This window comes from Geotrypetes seraphini, chromosome 14 (genome assembly GCF_902459505.1).
Source record: "Geotrypetes seraphini chromosome 14, aGeoSer1.1, whole genome shotgun sequence".
In the NCBI taxonomy this organism is placed as follows: Eukaryota; Metazoa; Chordata; class Amphibia; order Gymnophiona; family Dermophiidae; genus Geotrypetes; species Geotrypetes seraphini.
The window spans coordinates 45,679,678-45,706,779 of NC_047097.1; the positions used below are offsets into that span (position 1 = coordinate 45,679,678).

Sequence of the window (27,102 nt, forward strand, 5' to 3'; positions counted from 1 at the left end):
TGATCTGTTTGTGATCCCCTTCTTAATCATTCCTAGCATTCTGTTCGCCCTTTTTGCTGCCGCCGCACATTGCATGGACGGCTTCATTGACTTATCTACCAGTACTCGCAAGTCTCTTTCTTGGGGGGGGGGGGGGTCTCTCCGAGAACTGCACCAGACATCGTGTTTTCGTGTACAAGATTTTTGTTACCAACATGCATCACCTTACACTTATCCACATTGAACTTCATTTGCCATGTTGTGGCCCATTTCTTGAGCGTATTTATGTCCTGTTGCAGGTCTTCGCAATTCTCCTGCGTCTTCAGTGCTCTGAATAACTTTATATTGTCTGCAAATTTAATCACTTCGCTTGTCATTCCAATTTCCAAGTCGTTTATAAATATGTTGAAGAGCACAGGCCCAAGCACCGAAGCCTGCGGCACTCCACTGATGACGCTTTTCCAGTCCGAGTATTGTCCATTTACCCCTACTCTCTGCTTTCTATCCGCCAAACAGTTTTTGATCTACGTGAGTATTTCACCCTCAATCCCATGGCTTGCAATTTTTTGAAGTCGTTCATGCGGGAACATGTCAAATGCCTTCTGAATATCCAGATATACAATGTTGACCGGGTCACCTTTGTCTATCTGCCTGTTACTTCCCTCAAAGAAGTGCAGCAGATGCCTTTCTCTATGCGTTTCCTCCATTCCATCTAATTCTCAATACACTCATGAAACGCAAACATGAACATGCCTCTGTGATTTTGATAGCTCCTTAGAGGCCCAGACAACCTTGGTTCTCCCTTCTATTTCAACTCAGCAGCAGAGAGCCACTACTTCTTCCAGTTTTTCCATCTCTGCTTCATCCTAACCTGCAGTCTCTGCACCCAACAGTTTGGTACCTTTCAACGTAACTGCTAACCTACAGTTCTCTCAATCTGTAGCAGACATTTTAGAAGCTTCCAGAAAACCTTCCACCAGGCAATGTTACAACCAGAAATAGACTCGTTTTTCTACTTGTGCTCTTCATCACAAGGAGCCTCAATCTACCTCCATGTCTTTAGTTCTGGATTTTCCTGTTTCACTTATCTCAATTAGGCCTCAAATCAACATCCATTCGAGTACATCTCAGTGCAATTGCTACTTTCCATCAGCCATTAGAAGGGAAACCCCTCTGCTCATCCTGTGGTTCCAGATTTATGAAAGGACTTTTCAATGTCAAACCACCTCTCATACCACCTCCAATGGTTTGGGACCTCAACGTGGTTCTTGCCAAATTGATGAAGCCTCCATTTGAACCAATGGCTACAGTTCATCTGAAATATCTCACCTGGAAAGTGTTTTTTCTCATTGCTCTCATGTCTGCTCGCAAAGTCAGTGAGCTACAAGCTTTAGTAGCGGACCCTCCTTTCATAGTATTCCATCACGAAAAGGTGGTCCTCCATACTCATCAAATTCTTACCAAGAGTTGTTTCAGAATTTCATCTCAATCAATCCATTGTACTTCCAGTGTTTTTTCCAAAGCTTCATTCTAATCCTGGAGAAACAGCTCTTCATACTTTGGACTGCAAGCATGCTTTAGGTTTCTATGTAAAAAGGACTACCGTATTTTCACGCAGATAACACGCACCCGTGTAAAACGCGCACACGGGTATAGCGCACAGAAACCACGATTTTATGTACAAAAACTTTTGTATACCGCGCTCACGGGTATACCGCGCATGCTGCCCGACTGTCCTTTCGCCCACCCCGACTCTCCTCTGGCCACCACGACTCTCCTTTCACCCTCCCCAACTCTCCGTGCGCTGTCCCGACTATCCGTTCACCCTCCCTGACTTTCCGTGCACTGCCCCGCCTCTCCGTGCGCTGTCTCGACTCTCCGTTCACCCTCCCTGACTTTCCGTGCACTGCCCCGACTCTCCGTGCGCTGTCCTGACTCTCCGTTCACCCTTAGGCGTGGCCTGAGGCACATGGTCGGGTTGGGCCCATGTGCCTCAGGCCGCGCCCCCAGGTGGGACCTAAGGCTCTAGGGCCTATTCTAATTGGCCCACGCGCCTTAGGCCCCACCAGTAGGCGGAGCTTTGGGACGGATGGGCCAATCCGGCCTCATTCCGTCGTTTGCTGCCTGCCGGACAGGCGGGTTTGGCTCCCGTCTGTCCGGCCAACTACCAAAGGTACGGGGAAGGGGGGTGGGGGTGTCGTGGGGGTCGGCCAGGGGGGTCGCGGGTCGGCTGGGGGGGCGGTCGTTGGAGGGAGGGGGGTTTGCGTCGAGGGCAGGAGGGCCTGGGATCCCTCCTGCCCGTAATGCAGTACGGGGTGGGGGTAGGGGGTCGCCGTGGCCAGGAGGGTTTGGGCTCCCTCCTGGCCCGATATTGTTGGGGAGTCGGCCGGGCAAGAGGGCTTGGGCTCCCTCTTGCTCCGATCGTGGATGCGGGTGCGGGTGGGAGCGCGTGCGAGCGGTCGTTCGGGGTGGGGGTGCGAGCGGTCCTGCTGGGGGGGGGTTAATTGGGCGTCGGGCGGGGTGGGAACTATGTAAAAAAAATTTTGTATACCGCGCTCATGCGTATAACGCGCGAGGGGTATGCGCGGTAGGTAAAAACGCGTATAACGCGCACGTTATATGCGTGAAAATACGGTAAGCCATATAGATCTTCTCAACTTTTTATCTCTTTCGATCCAAACAATTGGGACATCCAGTGTTAAAGCGAACCATCTCCAACTGGTTGGCTGTTTCCATCTCATTCTGTTATGCTCAGGCTGGACTGCATCTATAGGGTCGAGTCACAGTCCATAAAGTTAAAGCCATGGCAATATCTGTAGCTTTCCTTAGATCTACTCCTATTGAGGAAATCTGCAAAGCTGCCACTTGGTCCTCGGTTCATACGTTCACATCTCATTATTGTCTGGATTCTTTTTCCAGGCAGGATGGCCACTTTGGCCAGGCAGTATTACAAAATTTATTCTCCTGAATTGCCACCACTCCCACATCCCATTCTGGTTAGCTTGGAGGTCACCCATATGTTGAGAATATGCTGCCTGCTTGTCCTGGGATAAAGCACAGTTACTTACTGTCACATGTGTTATACAGGGACAGCAGGCAAATATTCTCACAACCAACCCACCTCCCCTGGTTGGCTTCTAAACTAAACTAAAGCTTAACTTAGTATACCGAGTCGTCATTCTAAGAAGGCTCGACTCGGTTTACAGCAATTGAATAGGGAATGATTTACAAATGATAAATAAAAGATAATGGCAAAATTTCAAAAGGATTAGTTTTCAAAATATTTGGCAAATAGAGTAGTTTTTAAAGATTTATGTTAAAATTGAAATGAACTGGAACTCCTTAAATAGGGGAGATGATTCCGGAGTTAATAAAATGTAAAGACCAAAGATTGACTGAAGATCTTGACTCCTTTAATCCCTTTTTTAGAAGGAAGGGGAGAGTTTAAATTGTTGTATTTTGCAAAGGAGAATCGGTAAACATTTAAAATAAAGGGATAAGAAGATTAAAGATACCATGTAGAATTTTAAATTGAATTCTAAAATAAACCGGGAGCCAAAGAGGACTCTAAAGCAAAAGGTCAAATTTACATTTTCTAAAAATCATCTTCGCAGCAATATTCTGAATTAATTGTAATCTATGAAGACAAATTTTAGTAATGCCGAGGTAGATAGCGTTACAGTTATCAAGATGAGATAATAAAATTGATTGAACTAAGATGAAAAAGATGTCTAACTTTCCTCAGCATTTGCAAACAAAAGATGCATTTCTTGACCAAGGAATCTATTTGGTCCTTAAAGGAAAGAGAGGAATCAAAAAGGACTCCCAATATCTTAGCAGAGAACTCAGTTGATAAGGAGGAACCAGATACCAGAGCTACAGTAGGAGGAAGACAGTTCAATCTTGGACCTAACCACAAAAGCCCAGGCTTGTAGTTTGGAAATGCAAAGATTTACTTTGGAAACTAGATTGGTAATCTCCAGATCAGTCTCAATCAGTATAAAGATATCATCCGCATAAGTGAATAACATTTCCCAAGCTGACAGCTTAAAGGTGTGCAGTGTGGTCATATAGAGATTGAATAAAATTGGAGAGAGTGTGGAGCCTTGAACTCCACAGGGAGGCTGTCAGGAATTGGAGATATCGTCTTCAATATTTACTGTATTGGAATGGTACAGAAGAAATTTAGAAAACCAATCCAGACATCTTAGCTAGCTATCTGAACTGAGGAGACGCGCGCCCTACGTTGGGAGGGAAGCAACATGCACGGTGTAGCAGTCGCAAGCTTTCCAAAATTCTTCAAGAAAGTCTGCTTGTGAAGCTGTCTGTATCAGGGCTCCGTGGTTGACGTCACCCTGCTGTCCCTGGATAACACCTGTTACGGTAAGTAACTGTGCTTTACCTAGGGACAGTAGGCAGATATTCTCACAACTCTCCCACCTCCCCGGGTTGCCTTCTTAGCTAGCTTATCTTAACTGAAGGGACCACGTGCCTACGTCGCACAGGAAGGCATGCGCGGTGTGGGCTATCGCAAACTTTCTAAACTCTTAGTGCCAATGTACTTTTGAAGTGGTCTGTACCAGGGCTCCATTGGTGACGTTGCCCATCAGTGAGAATATCTGCTGCTGTCCCTGGTTAACACTTGTTACAGTAAATAACTGTTTGGCCACTTGTATGGTGAGCTTTAAAAATGTTCAAGCGAACTCTCAGCAGAAGTGTGCTGGATCCCAGAGAATGGAATTTGAGCTATTTGGACTTTTGGCTTGATAGTGAACATTTGGGGTCTTCCAGTGATTACCTTGATGGCACTTTTGTTGCCACAGTGCTGATATTTTTCAGCAGGAGGTGGGATTACAAAGCAGAGGACACTGGTGCAGAGGTGGGCTTTGTCTGATATACTATGTCTTTCTTCCTTGGCCCCTGTTCATTAGAGAATAAAGTCCCTCATGGATTGAGTGATGCTGATGGGTCAAGATTGGCTGTGAAGATCACAGTATGGAGATCTGATGCGGCTGGCGAGGAATTGAATGTTTCAACTTCCATATTTGCGGAATCTGAATCGGGTGCCAGTGGTTATTCCCAACTTGGCTCTTCTCTGTCTTGTTGCTTGGCTTTTGAATAGATGTGTTAGAGGAAGTAAGGCTTCTAGCAAAGTTATTATGGTTCTTCTGCATTCTCAGAAGGATCTACCTCACTAGCTTATGTTCATGTGGTGTATTCTCGGGGAATAAATGAGCATTTAATATAGGTGTTGTCATCCTCAGATTCTGGTACAGACACTGCCAAGTGCTCTGTCATTTTAAATCTTGACAGTGCTCATATTGTGCTCATACCAATGCTTTCCTAACTGACGTTGGCTCATGGGACCTTTGGTTCTTAGTTTTCCATAGTGCAGAGAAGCTGTTCTTGGTTTCTTCAGTATTTTTAACTTAGAAGTTGTTGTTTTTGTGCCTTGCATAAGTTTTTTTTTTTTTTTTTTTTTTTTTTTTGTGGTAGTTTTCCTTTTTTCTATTTTGTTTACTTTTCCTTTTAAGTTTGGTTTTTGTTTTCTGGCTTTTGGGCCACTATGAAACCCTTATTCAACCCATGGAGTGTTGGACTGTTTAAAGCAGGGGTAACCAAAACGTCAATCACAATCTACCGGTCGATTGCAAAGGCAACGCCAGTAGATTGCAGAGCAGTGTTCTCCCTAGCATTCCCGTAGTCACTTTCTCACCTTTAAAGTATTGTAATTATAGCAGCCTGCAGAGCCAACATAGCAGGCTGCTGTCAGCCTCTGTAGCACGTTCCCTCTGCCTTGGTCCCGCCTGACGTCTGAGGAGGTGCGGGACCACGGTAGAAGGAATGTGCTACAGAAGCTGGCGGCAGCCTGTTACGTGCGCGCTGCAGGCTGTCGTAATTAACTTTCAAATGTGGTAGGCCCAGAGGGAAGAAAGGAGGTGAGAACTGACTTGACAGTCACCGTGTGCAGGGAAGCATCGGAGGTAAGGCCCCGCACCTCAGGGTAAAATTGTGCCTTTCGCGAGGACTCCAACAGGATGGGGATTGCCTTAGAGACGCTGGATCGGTGGAGGGGGAAGAGACAAAAGGACCTTGAGGGGTGGGAAAGCAGCCTTGAACCAAAAGGAAGGGGAAAGACAAAGCAGATAAGGCAGATCCTGGACTACTAGAGGGGTTAGAGAGGGGAAACACTCTGAACCGAGGGGAGAGAGATGCCAGGCCCTGGGGAGGGGGAAGACAAAGAGAGTGAGAGAGCCAAAGACCTGGATCAAAGTTGGGAGGACTCAAAATGTTAGCAGAAGGAAGATAGAGAGAGGGAAAAATCTGAAACAAAGTGGATGCAAAAGAGAGGGGGCAGATGTTGGACTATGGGAGGTGCAGACAGAAGAAACAGAGGGGGAGAGACCCTGAGGAAGAACAGAGAGATACAAGATTAGAACAGATGAGGGAGACATGTTGCCAATAGGGGTGGAGGATAGAGGAAGAAAAGCTGGACTCCTAGAAGGATAGAGAGATAGATGTTGGTTAGGGAATGGAATGAGGTCTGGAGGACAGAAGAGGTGCACTCAGGGTGTGTGTATGTGTGTGGGCACCCCTGGTTTAAAGCATACCTTTCACTCAGGCTCCCTCTGCCTTCAAGCCTTTTGATTTTGCATCAGACATTTTCCTCTCTGTCAGAGTGCTGAGTGGCTTCATGAAATGTACTTGATATAATTTGAACCATTTCAGGTTCTGACCTCCCTAATTGACTTGTCCAGTGTCTGAGTTCTGACATTTGGGACGTTTGTGTTTTTAAAAGAGGATACTTAAAGCCCAACAACTTGTGTGACTTTTTGGTTTAGTACTGACATTGAACATGGTGGAATATTGAGAACCCAACACACAGCCTACATTGACATTTGCATTGGTATCGACACTGCATGCACAGACTGCATAGAGAGCATCAAGCATCGGATTGTCTCCTAAAAAAGGTCTCTTGTCTTCTGGGGAGGTAGTGCATAAAGCTAAGAAGCCCAAACATTCTTGCCTTTCTAGGCATACTATGACATTGTGCCAGGTGTCCACCTCCTTGATGCATAGTAAGCATCAGCGCACTGTAGGTTGCTCTTCATCACAGCATATCTTGTCTCCTCTCAAGCATGCCTCTGATATCAATGTCCCCAACACCCAGGCAATATGCATTGCAGTCTGCTTCCATGTTAGTGTGTCTTCCGTTGCAGATATGGACAGGAGATCATCTGGGCTAAGCTCAAAAGAGCTTTTGGGGCTTTTGCAGAGTCAGCTCAAACCAAGGACACATCATCGAAGAATGAGGGCATGCACCCCTGCTCAACCATCTAGCATTAAGATTGGCAACTACCCATTCACTGCATGCCTCATTAACAGCAGAGGGTGCTCTTCTGGTTTAGAGCATCGAACCCTGCCTCGATGCTCCTGGACACGTACTTCCAGATTTGCCTAGGAGAGTGTTTTGAGGAGAATGACTGATATTTTAAACCACTTTGAGGGTTTGCCAAATTTGTCAGTAGAAGAATCCTGTGGCATATTTTATCCTTCATCTCAAAGGTGTACGTCTTATCAAAGAGCATATCCTTTACTGACTAAGACAAATGGATCAAGCTCTTCCTATTAAATTGGAGACTGAGGAGGAACCTCATTCTGAATTTTTTGAGTTTGTGGACCATGAATTGCCACCAACTGACTATATCAAGGTGCCTTTATATAGGGTCATGAAAGATGCCTTATTTAAGAAATAGGAGACCCCTCTTCAGTCCAGGTAGCTCCTTAAAAAAATACTTGACACAATGTATAGAATACAAGTTTGAGTTAACTCAACTTCAATATCACTCTCTCGTATACAGTCTCACACAGTTGAAGGTCTTATGCTTCTGCTTCTCCAGGAAGGGAAGTCAGAACTTTACTCTTCCGATAAATGTATTTTTCTGTCATCCATGCTCATAAATAGACCCTTCCTGCTGACTTATTTCCTTGTCCTTTGAGAGTCCGAATGCTGCCATTACATGGATTGTTGACTTTTTGCAGGATCATAGTGGTGTAACCATGTTTTATCAACAGTAACTAGTCATTCTAAAAAGTTGATACCTGCTCACTGAAAATGCTGCAAAATTAACTTGGGAAGTGTTCACACAGATGTGGTAAGATTTGAGAGATGTTCTGTTTCAAGCCTTCCAAGAGACTGACTGTGCCCACATGGGATCTGAATCTTGTATTGTCTGCTTTGATAGCTGCACTTTTAAACATTTTAGAGAAACTACACTGTTGACCATAATTCCGGTGATTATATTCAGTTTGGAGGGTTTTAATTACAGATTAAATCTTGTTGAAAGCTTTCTAACGAGACTTGTTGGAAGCATTCTAAAGAGAACTTGGTTATTAGGCCAATTCCTTCTTTTCTCTTTAAGGAATATGTTACTCCTGATTTTCCAGACTGACGAAGGAGACAGGATTCAATTCATCTTCAGTGTGATCTAAATAGGTTACTGCAGATAACCACACAAAATCTGAAGCGTGTAGGAAGACTGGGTGGGGGGTTACAGGAAATGAGTTACAGTTTCTAAGGCTAGTATATGTAGTCTGCTGAATCAAACTAGTTCTTGCATCTCCTTAAGGGGGTAGGCTTCTTTCTGGGTTCAGCATGTTCTTTATATTCCACATGTGTAATGCAGCTACTTGTCTCATTCTTTTGCAAAGCACTACAGGCAAGCAAAGTGGGATGTAGCCTTGCATGCCTGTATCTTGAAGACAAGTCTGTCCAAGCACCATCCTTGACGTTTTCTGCTTTGGTGGTACTTGTACATCTGAACTAGTTTGGAGGGAACATTTAAGAGAAGGGGAAAAATTAAATCTTACCTACTAATTTCCTTCCCTGTTAGTCCCTTCACACTAGTCAGAATCTGTTCAAGTTTGCCAGATGCTTTAGTCAAGACCTCTGAGGGGAATTATTTGCTGTCTACAGTATGTCATTGTTCTAGGGCATGAGCTTGCATCAAGAGGTATAGCCTTGGTTTACTAAACTGTTCTGTTCGTTTTGATTAGTTTCTTCCTGGGTTTCTTCATAGAGAACATTGTATCCTTCTGATTGGTTATTGAATGCTGACTGAAATTGCATAGGATTGTAAAATGTCATTAGTTGGTTGTCGCATCTGCTTTTTACAGAAAGGGTGGTAGATGCATGTAACAGTCTCCCGGAAGAGGTGATGGAGACTGTGTCTGAATTCAAAAGGGCCTGGGATAGCCAAGTGGGATCTCGGAGAGAGAAAGAGATAATGGTTACTGCGGATGGGCCTTTATCTGCCATCATGTTTCTATGTTTCTATATGGCTCCAGAAGGAAGATGGCTTGAGACTGTTTTACTTCTACTGAAAGCAATGGAAGTAAGGAGGGCAGAGGCATCTGAGCTTTATTTTCATTGAAAGCAATGGAAGTGAAACCCAAATGTCTCAATCCGTCCTCCTTTTTCTAGAACCATATGATAACTGTACATCTGCTGGTAGGAAAATGCAAACCACACATCTGGAGAGGATTGTGATAGGTGTATTGCAGGTAGAGCAGAAAAATTTGCCACTGTAGGAGGTACAGTGCAGGTAAACATGTATAAATAAATGTTCTCTTTTTATGCTGTAACTCAGTAAAAATTAAGTTAAGCGATTCATCAAATTAAAATAAAACTTGAAACTAGAGCAGAAACCATTGTGAGCTCTTTAGTTACAATATCTTATGTTGAAATTTGTAAAATATAGCATAAGGAGTGCTCATGCCAAGTCTTCAGATATTTATTACATTACATTAGTGATTTCTATTCCGCCATTACGTTGCGGTTCAAGGCGAATTACATAAGATTTACCAGGAGGTTACAAGAATTATAACTTTACATAAGAATTGTCATAGGTTACAAGAATTGTAGCTTTACATGAGTTGTCATAGGGATTACATATGAATTATCTAAGAGATTGTCGAGAACTTGAGGTGATACATGTTGGGTAGTTAAAAACTTTTTAGATTTGAAAGGGGTTAGAGTGAGATGGTGGAGTTTGGGAAGGAACTGGTGTTGTGTTATAGGTTTTATGTATTTTTTGAAGAGTAGGATTTTAGTTTCTTGAAGGTTTTGTAGTCTGTGGTCGAAGATAGCAGATTGGTGATTTGTCTGTCTTGTTTCAAAACAAATGCTGCTTTGGTGGCTATTAGATTGTCATATAGTTTTTTTGGTTTTTTTTTTTTTACATTTTTGGTTGGTGGGTGTATGAATAGTGAGTGGGTTCTCCTGTGTCTGGTTGTGGTGGATTGAATTAGTCGGTTGTTCCAGTAGGATGGGCTTTCTCCATTAATCGCTTTGAATAGTAGGCAGTAGAATTTGAAGTGTACTCTTGCTTGAATTGGTAGCCAGTGTGTGTCGTGGTATGCTTCTGTTATGCGGTCATATTTTTTTTAATGAGTAGATGAGTCTTAAGGCTGTATTTTGTATTGTTTGTAATTGCTTTATCATGGTCGCTGGGCAGAGGAGGTATAGTATGTTGCAGTAGTCTTAGTCTAAGGATAAGAGATTGTACCAAAAGTTGGAATTGTTTCCCGTTGAAGAATTTTCAGATTTGTCTTAGGTTTCTCATAGTCATGAATGATGCTTTTATAATTTATCAGTCAAATATCAGGTTTTCCTTTTATAGAATTTTATGCTAAAATAGTTGCACTGTTTATTCTTTGTTCTATCTTCATCTTTTTTTTAAAACACAAACCAACTTTGTTTTATATACTGTTCTAGGTTCTGAGTGCAAAGATAGTCACTAATGCACGAAGCCCTGGGGCAAAATGTTATGGAATAGTTACTATGTCTTCAAGTGCCGATGTGGCAAGATGTATTTCACACCTTCATCGAACAGAACTGCATGGACAACAGATTTCTGTTGAAAAGGCAGGTATTTTAATTTCTTTATATAGCAGATGAATTTGTGATTTCTACTGTGCATGTTAAACACATGGCTTTGTGTTTTAGGTAAAAAATGATCCTTCCAAAAAAGACGTAAAGAAAGAAGGTGATGAAAAGCAAGGTTCAGGTAGATCTTCTGGTGATAAGAAAGCAACAGGAAATGACAAAACAAAGTAAGTTTTTTATATGTGCTTATGTGTCTAGCCACTTTAAAATGAAGACATTTTTGACTTGACAGTCTCTTCTGATCTCGTTTTACAAGGGCTCAAACATCGGTCAAAAAAGAAGAAAAGAAATCTGAGAAATCAGACAAAAAAGAAAACAAGGAAACTAAAAAAACAGAGGGTAAAAATGAAACTGATGCCGATTCTGGTAAAGAGGCCCAAAAAAAATCTGAAGAAAGGAAGAAATCAGGTATTCAAATTTTTATTGAAATTGCTCAAATAGAAAAAAAAAGTGACTGCAGAACGCAAAATATATGGTAAAGCCATTATAATGCCTGCTTTCACACTTTCCCAGTGGAATAGGATTTGTTAACATACTTTTTCTAAAGCCTTCATAGGAAAATGATTAGTTTCATTGACCGTACTATTCCAAATCCAATGAGTAAGATAAGTTATCCCAGGAAAAGCAGGCAGGTATTCTCACATATGGGTGACGTCATCGACAGAGCCTGGATACGGACGCCTCACAAGCAGACTTGCTTGAAGAAACTTGAAATTTCGAGTCGCCCACACCGTGCATGCGCGAGTGCCTTTCCGCCCAGTGGAGGGTGCGTCTCCTCAGTTCTCCACGGAGCCGAGAAGTCCGTCTTTGACTCTCTACATTTAACTTCATTACTTTGTGCCTTCTCTGAACTGCGGTTTGTATTTTTTCCTCACGAAGCGCTGTTCTTTTATTTCTTTAATTTTCAGTTTAAAAAAAAAAATTTTCCTCTTCCATCCGTTTCTCAGGACAGACCGCTCGGCCACAGCCCGAGGACTTCGATCTTGCGGCGGCTATTTTTCCTTCTATGTTCCGGCCTGCCACGGGCTTCAAGAAGTGTAGCAAGTGCCAGCGCGCGATCTCTCTTACGGACCCACATCGTCGCTGCCTTAAGTGCCTTGGGCTGAATCATCATCCTAGGTCATGCCTACCTTGCCAAACGCTTCAGCCTCGTGCTTTCAATCGTTGTATTTTGGTGGACAAGCTGTTCGAGATGGAATCTTCTAATGATTCCTCGACTTCAAAGGCATCCTCCGCCTCGACTCCTACCGATGTTCCTCCTGCTTTTACTGCTTCCACCTTGAGCCTCACCAGACCTTCGTTGTTTGCAGTGGCTCTTTCTTCGACGACATCTGCTGTATCTTCCCCTGTTTCCTCAGGTCAGATAGCTCAGCAGTCGGTTCAACCGGTAGTGATTACAGTGCATAAGACTCCCAGGTCGAAGCGCACTCAACACTACCTCGAAGGAACCTCCAGCCAAAGCAGGTGGTCCGGTTTCAGACGCGGATCCATCCTTGCCGGTTTCTTTTCAGACCATGTTAGAGAAGCAGTTTATTCAATTCCTTACAAATATGGGACCCAAACAGCTTCCTCTAATCCAGGGGTGTCGAAGTCGGTCCTCGAGGGCCGCAATCCAGTCGGGTTTTCAAGATTTCCCCAATGAATATGCATGAGATCTATGTGCATGCACTGCTTTCAATGCATATTCATTGGGGAAATTCTGAAAACCCGACTGGATTGCGGCCCTCGAGGACCAACTTCGACACCTGTGCTCTAATCCAACCTGGGCATTCAGCAGACTCCCATGAGGTCGAGCCGTTTCCGTTGCCTCAGTCTGAGCTTACACACTCTTTGCAGGGAGCAGAGTCTCTGCGAGTGTCTGGTCTGGTATCCAAGCATGTGAAGCAAGGAGCAGATTCTTTTTATTTATTTATTTATAATTTCTATAGAACCAATAAAATGGTACAAGAAATACTGAAATACATATACTTAGTCAATACAGACTAAAGAAACTACAAGGAGCAGATTCTTTGCGAGTGCCTCGGCAGGACTCTTCACACTCTATACAAGGAGCAGAGTCTTTGGGAGTGCATTGAAGTTCCTCCATCAAGCCTTTGGAGCTTCGATCTACAGCCTCCAATCCTATCCATTCATTGATAGCTTCGGCTGCTTCCATCTCCGAGGCGAAGTCTCCTCGATCCTCGAGATCTGCTTCCAGGCACAGTTCTCACCGACGATCGAGGCATCCTTCCAGGCATAGTTCTTCTTCTAAAGAACAACCTTCTTCAACTAAGCCTCGATCTACCCAAACTTCGACTAGACTACCGACTCCTCGTTCGAGGTCTCCAATGCCGGACCTCGAGGATATCCCGGTTTCGATTGCCTTGTCCAAGTCACCATGTTCCTTTGATGCCTTTTTTCCTGCCGAGGTTTCTTCTTCGACCCAAGCTGCCTCGATGTCCTCGAGTCCTTCTCGAGGCAAAGCATTGGCGGATCAGCAATCTTTCTCATCTTTCCTTCGTCAGATGGCTGTAGACTTGGATCTACAATTAGACATGAGCTCTAAATACTCTAAGGAGTATCTCGAAGTCATACATCTCCCTCAACCTCCGGCGGAGTCACTTAAGCTTCCTCTTCATAAGCTTTTGAATCAGACTTTTGGTCGATGCATGAAAACACCTTTTTCCATACTAGCTGTTCCAGGCAAATTGGACTCTAGGTATAAAACTGTGCATCGCAAAGGATTTGACAACTCAGTTATCTCATCAATCCCTGCTGATCTAGTCCTCCTTAAAGAGGTTCCATCCTTCCAAGGTTTATGCCACCGTTCCTCCTGGAAAGAAAGGGAAAACTATGGACAAATTCGGACGTTGCATCTATCAAAATGCTATGATGTCCTCTAAAGTCCTCAACTATAATTTTCAATTCATCACTTATTTTGAATTCCTTTTTTCTTTACTGCCAAAGTTCTTGAATTATTTGGATACTCAAATGCACTTTGAATTTCAAGAAATCCTTGCTTCTTTGTCTCAACTCCGTTTGCATCTCCTCCAGTCACCTTATGATACCTTCGAGTTGTCTGCCTGAGCAGCTGCTTACTCTGTAGCTATGCGTCATCTTGCCTGGCTTTGTACCATTGACATGGACCCTAATCTTCAAGACCGCTTAGCTAATATTCCTTGTGAGAGCAATGACCTCTTTGATGAATCTATCAAGTCAGCCACCAAGAAATTGTCTGACCATGAGAAATCCTTTGCTTCTATTGTCAAGACCTAAGCCAAAGCCAGCTCCTGCCAAACCTGCACGCCCTACTCTTATCTATCAAAGGCGTTTTGCTCCGAAGCCGGCTCCTTGTACTCGCCCTTCTCTTAAGAAACAGCAACCTCAGAAGCAAAAGAAACCTCAACCTTCTGCTGCACCTAAGGCTTCTCAGCCTTTTTGACTGTTTACAACAGAGCATAACCTCCACCGTTCTGACTCTGTCTCATTTTCCCCCTATAGGAGGTCGTCTCCATCTTTTTTACCATCGATGGACGACAATTGCATCCGATCTCTGGGTACTTACCATCATCAGGGAAGGATACTCTCTTCATTTCTATCAGGTTCCGCCAGAGCTTCCTCCAAGAAAGTATCCTTCCAATCCATCCCAGACTGCCCTTCTTCTTCAGGAAGCTCAAGCTCTGCTTCATCTCCATGCAATCGAACCAGTTCCCTTGGAACAGCTGAACAGGGGGTTTTACTCCCTTTACTTCCTTGTTCTGAAGAAGACGGACGATCTGCGACTCATTCTGGATCTCAGGGCTCTCAACAAATTTCTAGTCAAGGAAAAGTTTCGAATGTTGTCCCTGGCATCCCTTTATCCCCTTCTCAAGCAGAACGACTGATTATGCTCTCTGGATCTCAAGGAGGCCCACACTCATATCCCCATTCATCTGGCTTCCCGTCAATATGTCAGATTTCGGGTGGGGAATCTGCATTATCAATACATAGTACTACCCTTCGGCCTGGCCTCGTCTCCCAGAGTGTTCACCAAGTACCTGATAGTGGTAGCAGCAGTTCCAAGGAATCATGGTCTTCAGATTTTTCCCTACCTTGACGACTGGCTCATCAAAGATTCCACATCTCAAGGGGTTATTGTAGCGACCCAACGGACTACCTGGTTCCTACAAAGTTTGGAATTTGAAATCAACTTTTCTAAATCTCAACTTCAGCCCTCACAGAATCTACAATTAATCCAACTCGGAGCATTCCTTCCACAACAACGACTGGTAGCTCTTCTTCAACTCTGTCATACAGTGTCTTCCCGCTCTTCCATCTCAGCGAGTCACATGATGGTACTTCTGGGTCACATGGCCTCCACAGTACTCGTGACTCCTTTTGCCATACTTCACCTCAGAATTCCTTAGTGGACCCTGGCATCTCAATTAAGTTTGCGACCCTCTTTCTCGACACATATCAGTCACTCCTTCATTGAAGCAGTCTCTCCATTGGTGGATGCTCTCTTACAATCTTTCCAGAGGCTTGCTTTTTCAAACGCCTCCCCATCAGAAGGTCCTCATGACAGACTCTTCGACATACATTTGGGGCACTCAACTCGATGGTCTCCATACTCAAGGCCTCTGGACCAGTATGGATCGTCAGTGTCATATCAATCTGTTGGAATTCAGAGTGATTCTCAAAGCTCTTAATGTTTTTCAACATCTGCTTCACGACCAAGTAGTCCTCATTTGGATGAAAAACCGAAGCTCTGAAGGTTTGGGTCTGGGTAATCGCCACAACACCTTCCTCAAAGCTGTCTATATTCAAGGGGCGAAGAATTGCTTGGCGGACAACTTGAATCGTCTACTGCAATCTCACGAATGAACACTCCATTCCTCGCCTCTTCATCACATTTTTTCACAGTGGGGAACGCCTCAGATGGATCTCTTTGCAGCTCCCCTCAAGTACAAAGTGCCTCAATTCTGCTCCAGGATATACTCTGCTCATCGCCTCGAGGCAGATGCTTTTCTTCTGAAATGGACAAATTTTTTCCTCTATGCATTCTCTCTATTCCCTCTCATTCTCAAGACTCTGGTCAAGTTGAAGAACGATCATGCCACCATGATTCTAATTGCTTCTCGATGGCCAAGACAACCTTGGTATTCCCTTCTATTTCAAATCAACAGCAGGGAGCCTTACCTTCTACCAGTTTTTCCTTCTCTGCTTACACAGAGTCAAGGATCTCTGCTTCATCCCAATCTGCAGTCTCTACACCTGACAGCTTGGTACTTCTCAACATAACCCCTCTTCAGTTTTCTCAATCTGTAAAAGCCGTTTTAGAAGCTATCACCAAAAATGGACTAGATTTTCTACGTGGTGTTTTTCTCATCATAAGGAGTCTCAACATTCCTCCTTACCTTCTGTTTTGGACTACCTTTTGCACTTATCCAATTCTGGCCATCTCAGTGCAATTGCAGCTTTCCATCAGCCTATTGAAGGGAAACCCCTTTCTGCTCATCCGGTGGTTTCCAGATTTATGAAAGGACTTTTCAATGTCAAACCTCTTCTCAAACTGCCTCCTGTGGTTTGGAACCTCAATGTTGTCCTTGCTCAACTGAAGCCTCCATTTGAACCACTGGATAAGGCTCATCTGAAGTATCGTACTTGGAAAGTGGTGTTTCTCATAGCTTTCACTTCTGCTCGACTTGTCAGTGAGCTGCAAGCTTTAGTTGCTGATCCACCATTCACAGTGTTCCATCATGACAAGGTAGTTCTTCGTACTCATTCTAAATTCCTCCCTAAAGTAGTCTTGGAATTCCATCTCAACCAATCCATTGTTCTTCCAGTGTTTTTTTCCAAAGCCTCATTCTCACCCTGGAGAAGTTAAGAACATAAGAAGTTGCCTCCGCTGAGGCAGACCAGAGGTCGGACCTATCTCGCCCAGCGGTCCGCTCTCGCGGCGGCCCATCAGGCCCACTGCCTGAACAGTGGTCTCTGACTAATTTTACAATTTACTTCTAATCCTATCCCTATAACCTTACCTCTACTCTAATCTGTACCCCTCAATCCCTTTGTCCTCCAGGTACCTGTCCAGACCTTCTTTGAAGCCCTGTAGCGTGCTTCTGCTTATCACATCCTCCGGTAGCGCTTTCCATGTATCCACCACCCTCTGGGTGAAAAAGAACTTCCTGGCATTTGTTCTAAACCTTTCCCCTCTCAATTTCTCTGAGTGCCCCCTTGTACTTGTGGTTCCCCATAGTTTGAAAAATCTGTCCCTGTCCACTTTTCTATGCCCTTCATGATCTTGAAAGTTTCTATCATGTCTCCTCTAAGTTGTCGCTTTTCCAGCGAGAAAAGCCCCAGCTTTTTCAGTCTGTCAGTATATGAGAGGTCCCCCATACCCTTTATCAGCTTAGTTGCTCTTCTCTGGACTCTCTCAAGTACCGCCATGTCCTTCTTGAGGTACGGCGACCAGTATTGGACACAGTACTCCAGGTGCGGGCGCACCATTGCACGATACAGTGGCAGGATGACTTCCTTCGTCCTGGTCGTGATACCTTTCTTAATGATACCCAACATTCTGTTCGCTTTCCTTGAGGCTGTGTCTACCATCACTCCCAGGTCTCTTTCAAGGTTGCTCACCCCTAGCGGTGATCCCCCCATCTTGTAAGTGAACATCGGGTTCTTTTTCCCAACATGCATGACCTTGCATTTCCCTATGTTGAAGCTCATTTGCCATTTTTTGGCCCACTCTTCCAGCATTGTCAGATCTTTTTGGAGGTCTTCGTAGTCCTCCATGGTTTTGACCCTACTGTATAGTTTAGTGTCATCTGCAAATTTAATAACCTTACATTTTGTTCCCGCCTCCAGGTCGTTAATAAATATATTGAACAGAAGTGGTCCCAGCACCAACCCCTGTGGAACTCCACTCGTGACCCATTTCCAATCTGAGTAATGGCTCTTTACTCCAACCCTCTGTTTCCTATCCGCCAGCCAGTTTTTGATCCATCGGTAGACCGCCCTTTGCACCCCGTGGTTCCATAGCTTCCTTAGCAGTCTTTCGTGTGGTACCTTGTCGAAGGCTTTTTGGAAGTCAAGGTAAATGATGTTAATGGATTCCCCTTTATCCACCTGGCTGTTTACCCCCTCAAAGAAGTATAATAAGTTCGTGAGGCATGACCTGCCCTTGCAGAAGCCATGCTGGCTCGACTTTAGCTGCCCATTGTTTTCGATGTGTTCCCAGATGCTGTCCTTAATCAGCGCTTCCATCATCTTTCCCGGAAACGAGGTCAAGCTCACCGGCCTGTAGTTTCCCGGGTCTCCCCTTAAGCCTTTCTTAAAGATGGGCGTGACATTTGCTATTTTCCAGTCCTCCGGAATCTCTCCAGTTTTTAAGGATAGATTGCATTTCTGTCGAAGTGGCTCAGCTATTTCGTTCCTTAGTTCCATGAGTACCCTTGGGTGAATGCCGTCCGGACCTGGCGATTTGTCGCTCTTTAGCCTGTCTATCTGCCTGAGGACATCCACCTTGCTCTAGTTGGACCAGATTTTCATCCTGATCTCCTTTTACGATCTCCTCGGGTTCCGGAATGTTGGTTGTGTCCTCCCTTGTGAAAACTGACGTGAAGAACTCATTTAACCTATCCGCTATCTCCTTTTCCTCTTTTACCACTCCCTTTCTGTCTCCATCATCCAAGGGTCCCACTTCCTCCCTAGCTGGTTGCTTCCCCTTGACGTACCTGTAGAATGATTTGAAGTTTGTTGCTTCCCCTGCCAGTCTCTCTTCATATTCTCTTTTTGCTTTCCTAACCACTCGGTGACACTCCTTTTGGTGTTTTTTATGCTCCTTTTGGTTGTCCTCTGTCTGGTCTTTTTTCCATTTTTTGAATGATGCCTTCTTATCACTTATCGCCTTTTTCACTGCATTTGTTATCCACACTGGGTTTTTTGTTCTATTTTTTTTGCACCCTTTCCTGAACTTGTGGACGTACAGGTTCTGTGCTTCGTGCACCGTGCCCTTGAGTAGGGTCCAGGCTTTTTCTACGGACTCCATCTTCCTTGCGGTATCGTTGAGTTTCTTTCCCACCATTTTCCTCATGGCATCATAATTCCCTTTTTTGAAGTTGAGTGCTGTCGTTGTGGTTCTTTTCACCTTTGATGATCCAATTTCTAGCCTGTACTGGATCGTGTTGTGCTCTTCATACTCTGCACTGTAAACTTGCTTTAGCCTTCTATTTGGAACGCACCAAACCACACAGAACTGCTGAACGTTTTGTCTCCTTCGATCCAAACAAGTTGGGACATCCAATTTCTAAGCGCTCCATCTCCAACTGGATGGCTGCTTGTATCTCATTCTGCTATGCCCAGGCTGGATTACCCCTAACCAGTAAAGTCACAGCCAATAAAGTCAGAGCCATGGCAGTTTCAGTAGCTTTCCTCACACCTATTGAGGAAATTTGTAAGGCTGCTACTTGGTCCTCGGTTCATACTTTCACTTCTCGCTATTGTCTAGATACTTTCTCCAGATAGGATGGACAGTTTGGCCAAACAGTATTACAAAATTTATTCTCCTAAATTGCCAACACTCCCACCATCACATTCTGGTTAGCTTGGAGGTCCACCCATATGTGAGAATAGGCTGCCTGCTTTTCATGGGATAAAGCACAGTTACTTACCATTATCCAGGGACAGCAGGCAGCTATTCTCACAACCTATCCACCTCCCCTGGTTGGCTTCTCTGCTAGCTTTCTGAACTGAGGAGACACGCCCTGCGCTGGGCGGGAAGGCACTCGCGCATGCGCAGTGCGGTCGTCTCAAAACTTCGAGTTTCTTCAAGCAAGTCTGCTTGCGAGGCTTCCGTATCCGGGCTTCGTTGATGTTACCCATATGTGAGAATAGCTGACTGCTGTCCCTGGATAATACCTGTTACGGTAAGTAACTGTGCTATATATACTTGATCACCAGGTAAGGCTGGGGGGCTTACAGGGCTTAATAGTCTGAAAAATTAAAATGTGGTGTTTTTTTTTTTTTTTTTTTTTTTTTTAAATTGAGAATAACCAAATCCTCGGATGCTGAAACCGTGGATTCGGAGGGGGAAGTGTAGTACTATTATGGGGGCAGGGTCTAGGGCAGAGATGGGCGGGTTCTGGTCCACGACTTAGCCCATTGTTCTTCAACTGCTAGTCCGCGGACTGGTGCCTGTCCACAAAATAATGAGTTTATTTCTGCCAGTCCATAGGTGTAAAAAGGTTGAAGAACACTGGTCTACATGGCATAGCAGGGCTCATAGCATAGGCATCAGTTAGATCTATCATGTACTGGAGTTCAAGCATGTGGGTAGTTGCTCTTTTTCCTGTGTTCTTTTGGGAAGTGTTGGTAAATGAGTAGGGAGTGTTCAGAGGATCTAATGGCTTGATGAGGGTGCATTTTTCTCTTATTTAATGCTTCAAAACAAGATCTACTGAAAAATATTGTAGTAGCCAACCAGAAGGGTTCTCCTTCTTTGGGGATTCTGGATTAAGTCACTAAATTGAGGGAAAAAGTTCTTGGGCTTTTCTCAATTATTTGGGGGGAGAGCCAAGCACAATGAAGTGGGCTCAGTGCACTTGGAGAAAGGTGAGATCATTTGAGTGGGCAAAAGTGGAATTGGTAATGCTAAGTGAAGCCAGATATATAAACAGAATGGATACTAGAGCGATCAGTTTGACTTTATTGCTAACTGTTGACAGTCCTGTTGATTATGTCACAGTGGTGTATCTGGAAGAGAAAGGAGGCACCAAGTGTTCCCAGGAGGCAGAATAGTTTGATTCTCAAAACTTGGAATTCTCTAGATCTGCACTATGTCACTGATGGGTAATAGCTCACCATGACCAGAAGGTGGAGACTTGAAACTAGAGAATGACATGGTGACAAAATTCATCACCATTCCCGTCCCCGCAGATAACCGCGGGAAATAATCCCATGTTATTTTCTAGTGTCTATCTCAACCTCAGTCCTTCTACACCAGCATTCTTCAAAGCAAAGCTTGCGGGTCAGTGGTTGTGCCCAATTATACTCTGATTCTTCCCTCTCTCCTTAAAGAATGACATGAAGATGGTTTCCCGCGGTTATCCATGGGGACGGGAACGGTGATGAATTTTGTCACCGTGTCATTCTCTACTTGAAACCTAAACTTTTGGCTGTAGTACAACTGGGCTGTGTATTCCCATATACCGTCTGCTCTGTCTCCTGCAGGTGGGGGTGGTAAGCCTGTGCAGTCTTTCCTGGTTTAGTGTACACCTATTGGATTTTGTTTAGGCTTTCTTGTCCTCATCTGTGGTGCCAGATTGAGCTTGTGTAACACTTTCGGGGATCCATCCAACATCAGGGGTGTTGCACTCGATGGGTCGAGTCCCTCCCTCTATTCCCCCTCCTGAAATTTTTTTACTATTTTTATTTATTTGTGTATTTATTCATTCAATTTTCTATACCGTTCTCCCAGGAGAGCTCAGAATGGTTTACATGAGTTTATTCAGGTACTCAAGCATTTTTCCCTGTCTGTGCAGTTGGGCTCACAATCATATTTTGGGAGGACTTAAATGACTTGCCCAGGGTCACAAGGAGCAGCGTGGGTTTGAACCCACAACCCCAGGGTGCTGAGGTTGTAGCTTTAACCACTGCACCACTTACTCCCCTAGAGGTGCTTCAGCTGTTAGCCTTGCCACCAATACCGGAATTACATATGGCTTAGAGAGCCAGTGGAGTCGTTTGTTTGTCCCTTATATGGGTTGGAGGTGGGGAATCCTGAGGCAGTGCTGGTCAGAAAGGAAGTCTTCAGTTGAGGTAAATTTCAGTTAATTGCTAACAAGCACTTTTTTTTATTTTTCAGCTAGTAGCAGTTTTCATAATGAACATTTTTAAAAGGACAAAGTGCTCTTTGTGTTCCCAACGTGAGGTCGATATGGCTGGCCTGTGTTTGTGGTATGCTGGTGAGTAGGGTTCCCCTTTGTGACGGCTTCATGTGTCAGAAGCAGGCAGGGGGAAGCCCGGACATCACCTACCGTCCATGCAGGGATATCCCCAGTCACCAACAGGGAATAAAAAAATTAATTGTTTCTGTATCACCAGGTAGACAGGTATAGTTCTTTACGGATGGGTTATACCTCACTGTCACTGGCAGATGGAGACTGACAACAACTTGTATTTTAGGTGAGGCTCCCCCTTCCCATTCAGTCTTTCTCATTCTCCAGAGTGTGGTAACACTAATTCGGCTCCCCCTCCTAGGGCTGTTGGAATTTGTTTAGGACTTCCGGGTTCCCCTTTCGTGCCGGACAGAGCTTGGATGGGTCCTGATTGGAAATCCATCGGACCTCAGGGATGTTAAAACCGGTGTGTCTCATGCTGGGTCTCTTCCTCCACCTCCCTACATTTTTGTAGAGGTGCCTCAGCTGGCAGCCTGGACCCCATGGTTAGTTAGGCTTCCAGGTTTGAGAGCTGTGGAGTCTCTTCTGTTTAGGGGGGGGAAAAAAAGGGGCTCATTTCCCTTTAAATTGCTCTCTTCTGGTGCTTTTCTCACCTAACTGGCACTTATTTTACAACTAGGAGCAGTTTTCAGCACAATGAGCACTTTGAAACAGAAAAAAAGTGCTAGTTGTGTTCCAGACGTGAGATACTTAGCGGCTGGCCTGTGCATTGTACAGGCTGGAGCGGTGAGGGATTCTCATCGGCTTTGGGTGCTGGCAGCCAGGGAACCCCGCTGCACGTACCTTGCGAGTTAGCTTTGGATCATGAGGAAGCCCGGGTTTCCCCTGACGTCCACGCGGGAGGTTCCCCAGCCGTCGACAATCAGAGTAAAAAAGGATTCCCTTACTCCGTCGGTCAGCTCCTCAGTCTTGGGCGGCAGGAAAAGCCCAAGCTTCTCAGATGCTGCAGGCCTCTGGAGCTATGATTTTGGTGGGAACCACCTCCATTTCGGTGTCATCAGGTGACCTTCCCCCTTTATTGGAGAAGTAGGGGCAAGATGTTGCTGGGTCCTCTGCTGTGGCAGGGAGTCTCTTGGGGCCGCCGGGGTTTTTCCTCCTGAATTTGTTGGCACTTTATAAATCCTTTGTGCTAGCAGTTGGAGGTTGTGTTCAATCCAGGGGGGAGAGGAGGATTTGTCCTTGATGTCTTCTCCAGTTCAGCCCAAGATGGCGATGGTTTTGCCCCATCTACTCCTTTCTCGTCCAAGCGGCTGCGGGTGTTTTGGGATGAGGATTTGGGGACATTTCTAGGATCCTCTTGGGGGACGGATTCCGCCAGCGGTGGGTTTGCGCGCCCACCTGCTGAGCTTCATGAGCTATTTCTTCAGGTCTTTGTGTTAAAGTTTGAGGACACCGTGTCGGAGCCCTTGCTTTAGGGGATCCGCTCTGCTTCCCACTTTTTTCCTATGCATCAGGATATTTGGTATATTATGTTTGCACAGTAGCAGGTGCAGGAGGCGCCTTCGCTTTTCAAGCTAAATGGCCCGCCTAGATCCCATCCCAGATGGGGATAGGGACCCTGAAATTGCCTGTGGTGGATACAATGGTCTCAGCCATCTCGAACAACATACCTTGCCTTTTGAGGGCAGTGCTGCCTTGAAGGACCCTGAGGAGCGTAAATTGGAGTCTCTTCTTAAACAGAGTTTTGATGTGACAGCTCTGGCGGTCCAGGTGGTGATGTGTGATGGGCTGGTGGCTCGGGCGTGTTTTCATTGGACTGAGCACATTCTTGACCATGAGTCTGATAATTGGGACTTAGGCAAAAAGTTGCCAAAATTGAGATGGGTGCTTCGTATCTCTCAGATAACCATGTGTGACTTTTTGTGGTCTTCTGCTAAGTCTATGGCTTTTGGAGTGGCAGCATGCTGTACCTTGTGGCGTCTTTGATTGGTTGGTTGATATGGCGTCCAAAGCTAAATTGATGAAATTTCCCTTTAAGGGGTCTTTCTTGTTTGGTGAGGACTTGGAGAAGCTGGTTCAGACATTAACTGATTCTATGATGCCTCGTTTGCCTAACGATAGGCCTAGGCTGCTAGCTTGGGGTGGTGCTGCTTGCGGGCTTGGGTATGATTGAAGATCATAAGAATTGCCGCTGCTGGGTCAGACAAGTGGTCCATCATGCCCAGCAGTCAGCTCACACAGTGGCCTCCAGGTCAAAGACCAGTGCCCTGAGACTAGCCCTACCTGCGTACGTTCTGGTTCAGCAGGAACTTGTCTAACTTTGTCTTGAATCCCTGTAGGGTGTGTTTCCCTGTAATAGCCTCCGGAAGAGCGTTCCAGTTTTCCACTTCTCTCTGGGTGAAGAAGTTCCTTATGTTTGTATGGAATCTATCCCCTTTTAACTTGAGAGAGTGCCCTCTCATTCTCTCTACCGTGGAGAGGGTGAACAACCTGTCTCTACAAAGCCTATTCACTTCATTATCTTGAATGTTTCGATCATATCCCCTCTGTCTCCGCTTTTCAAGGAAGAAGAGGCCCAGTTTCTCTAATCTCTCACCGTACAGAAACTCCTCTAGCCCCTTAACCATTTTAGTCACTCTTCTCTGGACCCTTTCGAGTAGTACTGTCCTCCTTGATGTAAAGCGACCAGTGCTGGATGCAGTATTCCAGGTGATGGCTTACCATGGCCTGGTACAGCGGCATGATAACCTTCTCCGATCTGTTTGATCCTCTTCTTAATCATTTCCAGCTTTCTGTTAGCCCTTTTTGCTGCCGTTGTGCATTGTGTGAACGGCTTCATCAACTTGTCAACTAGTACTCCCAAGTCTCTTTCCTGGGGGGTTTCTCCAAGTACCACACTGGACATCCTGTAGTCGTGTATAAGATTTTTGTTAACGACATGCATCACCTTACACTTATCCATGTTAAACCTCATTTGCCATGGCATGGCCCTTTTCTGAAGCGTGTTTGGCTCGTTGCAGGTCTTCACAATCTTCCTGCGTCTTCACTACTCTGAATAACTTCGTATTGTCTGCAAATTTAATCACCTCGCTCATCGTACCAATTTCCAGATCGTGTATAAATATGTTGAAGAGCACGGGTCCAAGCACTGAACCCTGCGGCACTGCATTTGTGGTGCTTTTCCAGTCTGAGTATTATCTGTTCACCCCACACTCTGTTTTCTACCCGCTAGCCAGTTTTTAATCTATGTGAGTATTTCACCCTCTATTCCACGGCTCGCAATTTTTCAAAGTAGCTGTTCATGTGGAACCTTAAATCCAAATATACCATGTCAACTGGGTCACCCTTGTCTATCTGCCTGTTTACTCTTTCGAAGAAGTGCAGCAAGTTTGTCGAGCAAGATCTTCCTTTGCTGAAGCCGTGCTAGCTGGGCCTTATCTGCCTTTTCTGCTCTAGTTGATGGGCCACTTTCTTTCAGTCTTCTGGGCTTTTCAGAGGCCAGTTCTTTCATAGTATGCTATCTTTTTGAGGGGCCCACCGGGGAGTGCATAGTGCCCTCACCAAGTCCCATGTAGCCTGTCTTGCCTAATGACTCCTTGCCGGCACCCGTGGTGGTTCCGGTGGGCCCCTGGCTGCACGATTTTTATCCAAAGTGGGCAGAGATCACGTCGGATGGTTATGCCCTAGATCAGTGGTTCCCAACCCTGTCCTGGAGGACCACCAGGCCAATCGGGTTTTCAGGCTAGCCCTAATGAATATGCATAAGAAAGATTTGCATAAAATGAAAGTGACAGGCATGCAAATCTGCTTCATGCATATTCATTAGGGCTATCCTGAAAACCCGATTGGCCTGGTGGTCCTCCAGGTCAGGGTTGGGAACCACTGCTCTAGATTTTGCCTGTTCCTTGCCACATCATTTTTTTGCTTCTCCCTTGCAGGTAGAATGGAAGCAGCAGGCCTTTAGCCAGGCCCTCCTGAAAGATTGTTAGATCTCAAAGCTGTAGTTCCTGTCCCCCCTCAGGAGTGGGGCACAGGATGGTACTCAATTTACTTTGTGGTGCCAGAGAAAGAAGGGATTTTTCAGCCCATTCTAGATTTGAAAAGGGTCACCACGTGCCATCCTTCTGCATGGAAACTCTGCGGTCTGTGATTCTGGCAGTTCAGCCTGGGGAGTTTCTGACTTCTCTCAATCTGACGGAGACTTACTTGCATATTGCAATTCAGGCCTCCTATCATCGCTTCCTGCGCGTTGCGATCTTGGGGCAACATTATCGGTTCTGCGCTTCCTTTTGGTCTGGCCACGGCTCTGTGGACGTTCATCAAGATGAAGGTGGTCATCACGGCGGCGTTGCCCAAAGACGGCATTTTGATTCATTCCTATCTGGACGACTGGTTGATTCGAACAAAGTCGTTCCAGGAAAGCACCCGAGTCACGGCTTGGGTGGTGGAGTTTCTGCAGTCACTGGGATGGGTCATCAACCTTTCCAAGAGCCAGTTGGCCCCCTCCCATCACCTGGAGTATCTAGGAGTTCTGTTCGACATCTCCTTGGGGAAGGTCTTCCTCTTGGAGACCCAGGTAACCAGATTGCAAAATCAGATTTAGAGAGTTGCACGGGGACAGAAATCCCACCCATCCGTCCCCGCCAGCATCCTCTGTCATAAGAACATAAGCAGTGCCTCCGCTGGATCAGACCTGAGGTCCATCGTGCCCAGCAGTCCGCTCACGCGGCGGCCCAACAGGTTCAGGACCTGTGCAGTAATCCTCTATCTATACCCCTCTATCCCCTTTTCCAACAGGAAATTGTCCAATCCTTTCTTGAACCCCAGTACCGTACTCTGCACTATTACGCCCTTTGGAAGCACATTCCAGGTGTCCACCACACATTGAGTGAAGAAAAACTTCCTAGCATTCGTTTTGAATCTGTCCCCTTTAAACTTTTCTAAATGCCCTCTTGTTCTTTTATTTTCCGAAAGTTTGAAGAATCTGCCCCTCTACTCTCTCTGTGCCCTTCATGATCTCGTAAGTCTCTATCATATCCCCTCTAAGTCTCCTCTTCTCCAGGGAAAAGAGACCCAGTTTCTCCAGTCTCTCAGCGTAAGAAAGGTTTTCCATACCTTTTATCAAACATGTTGCTCTCCTTTTGAACCCTCTCGAGTATCGCCATATCCTTCTTAAGGTACGGCGACTAATATTGGACGCAGTACTCCAGATGCGGATACAACGGCAGGATAACTTCTTTCGTTCTAGTTGTAATACCCTTCTTGATTATACCTAGCATGCTATTCGCTCTGTTAGCGGCCGCTGCGCACTGTGCC

At 45.3% G+C, this 27,102-nt stretch overlaps 1 protein-coding gene across 3 annotated transcripts in view; it reads left to right on the plus strand.

Moving 5' to 3' along the window:
- The window catches only part of SLTM (SAFB like transcription modulator), a 362,439-nt gene that overhangs the window by 163,314 nt on the left and 172,023 nt on the right, over nt 1-27,102 (plus strand). For all 3 annotated transcript variants that reach the window (XM_033919728.1, XM_033919731.1, XM_033919730.1), the window contains 3 exons: nt 10,757-10,906; nt 10,988-11,094; nt 11,184-11,335. In XM_033919728.1, the coding sequence (XP_033775619.1) occupies nt 10,757-10,906; nt 10,988-11,094; nt 11,184-11,335 (409 nt within the window). The remainder of the gene's footprint in view (nt 1-10,756; nt 10,907-10,987; nt 11,095-11,183; nt 11,336-27,102) is intronic.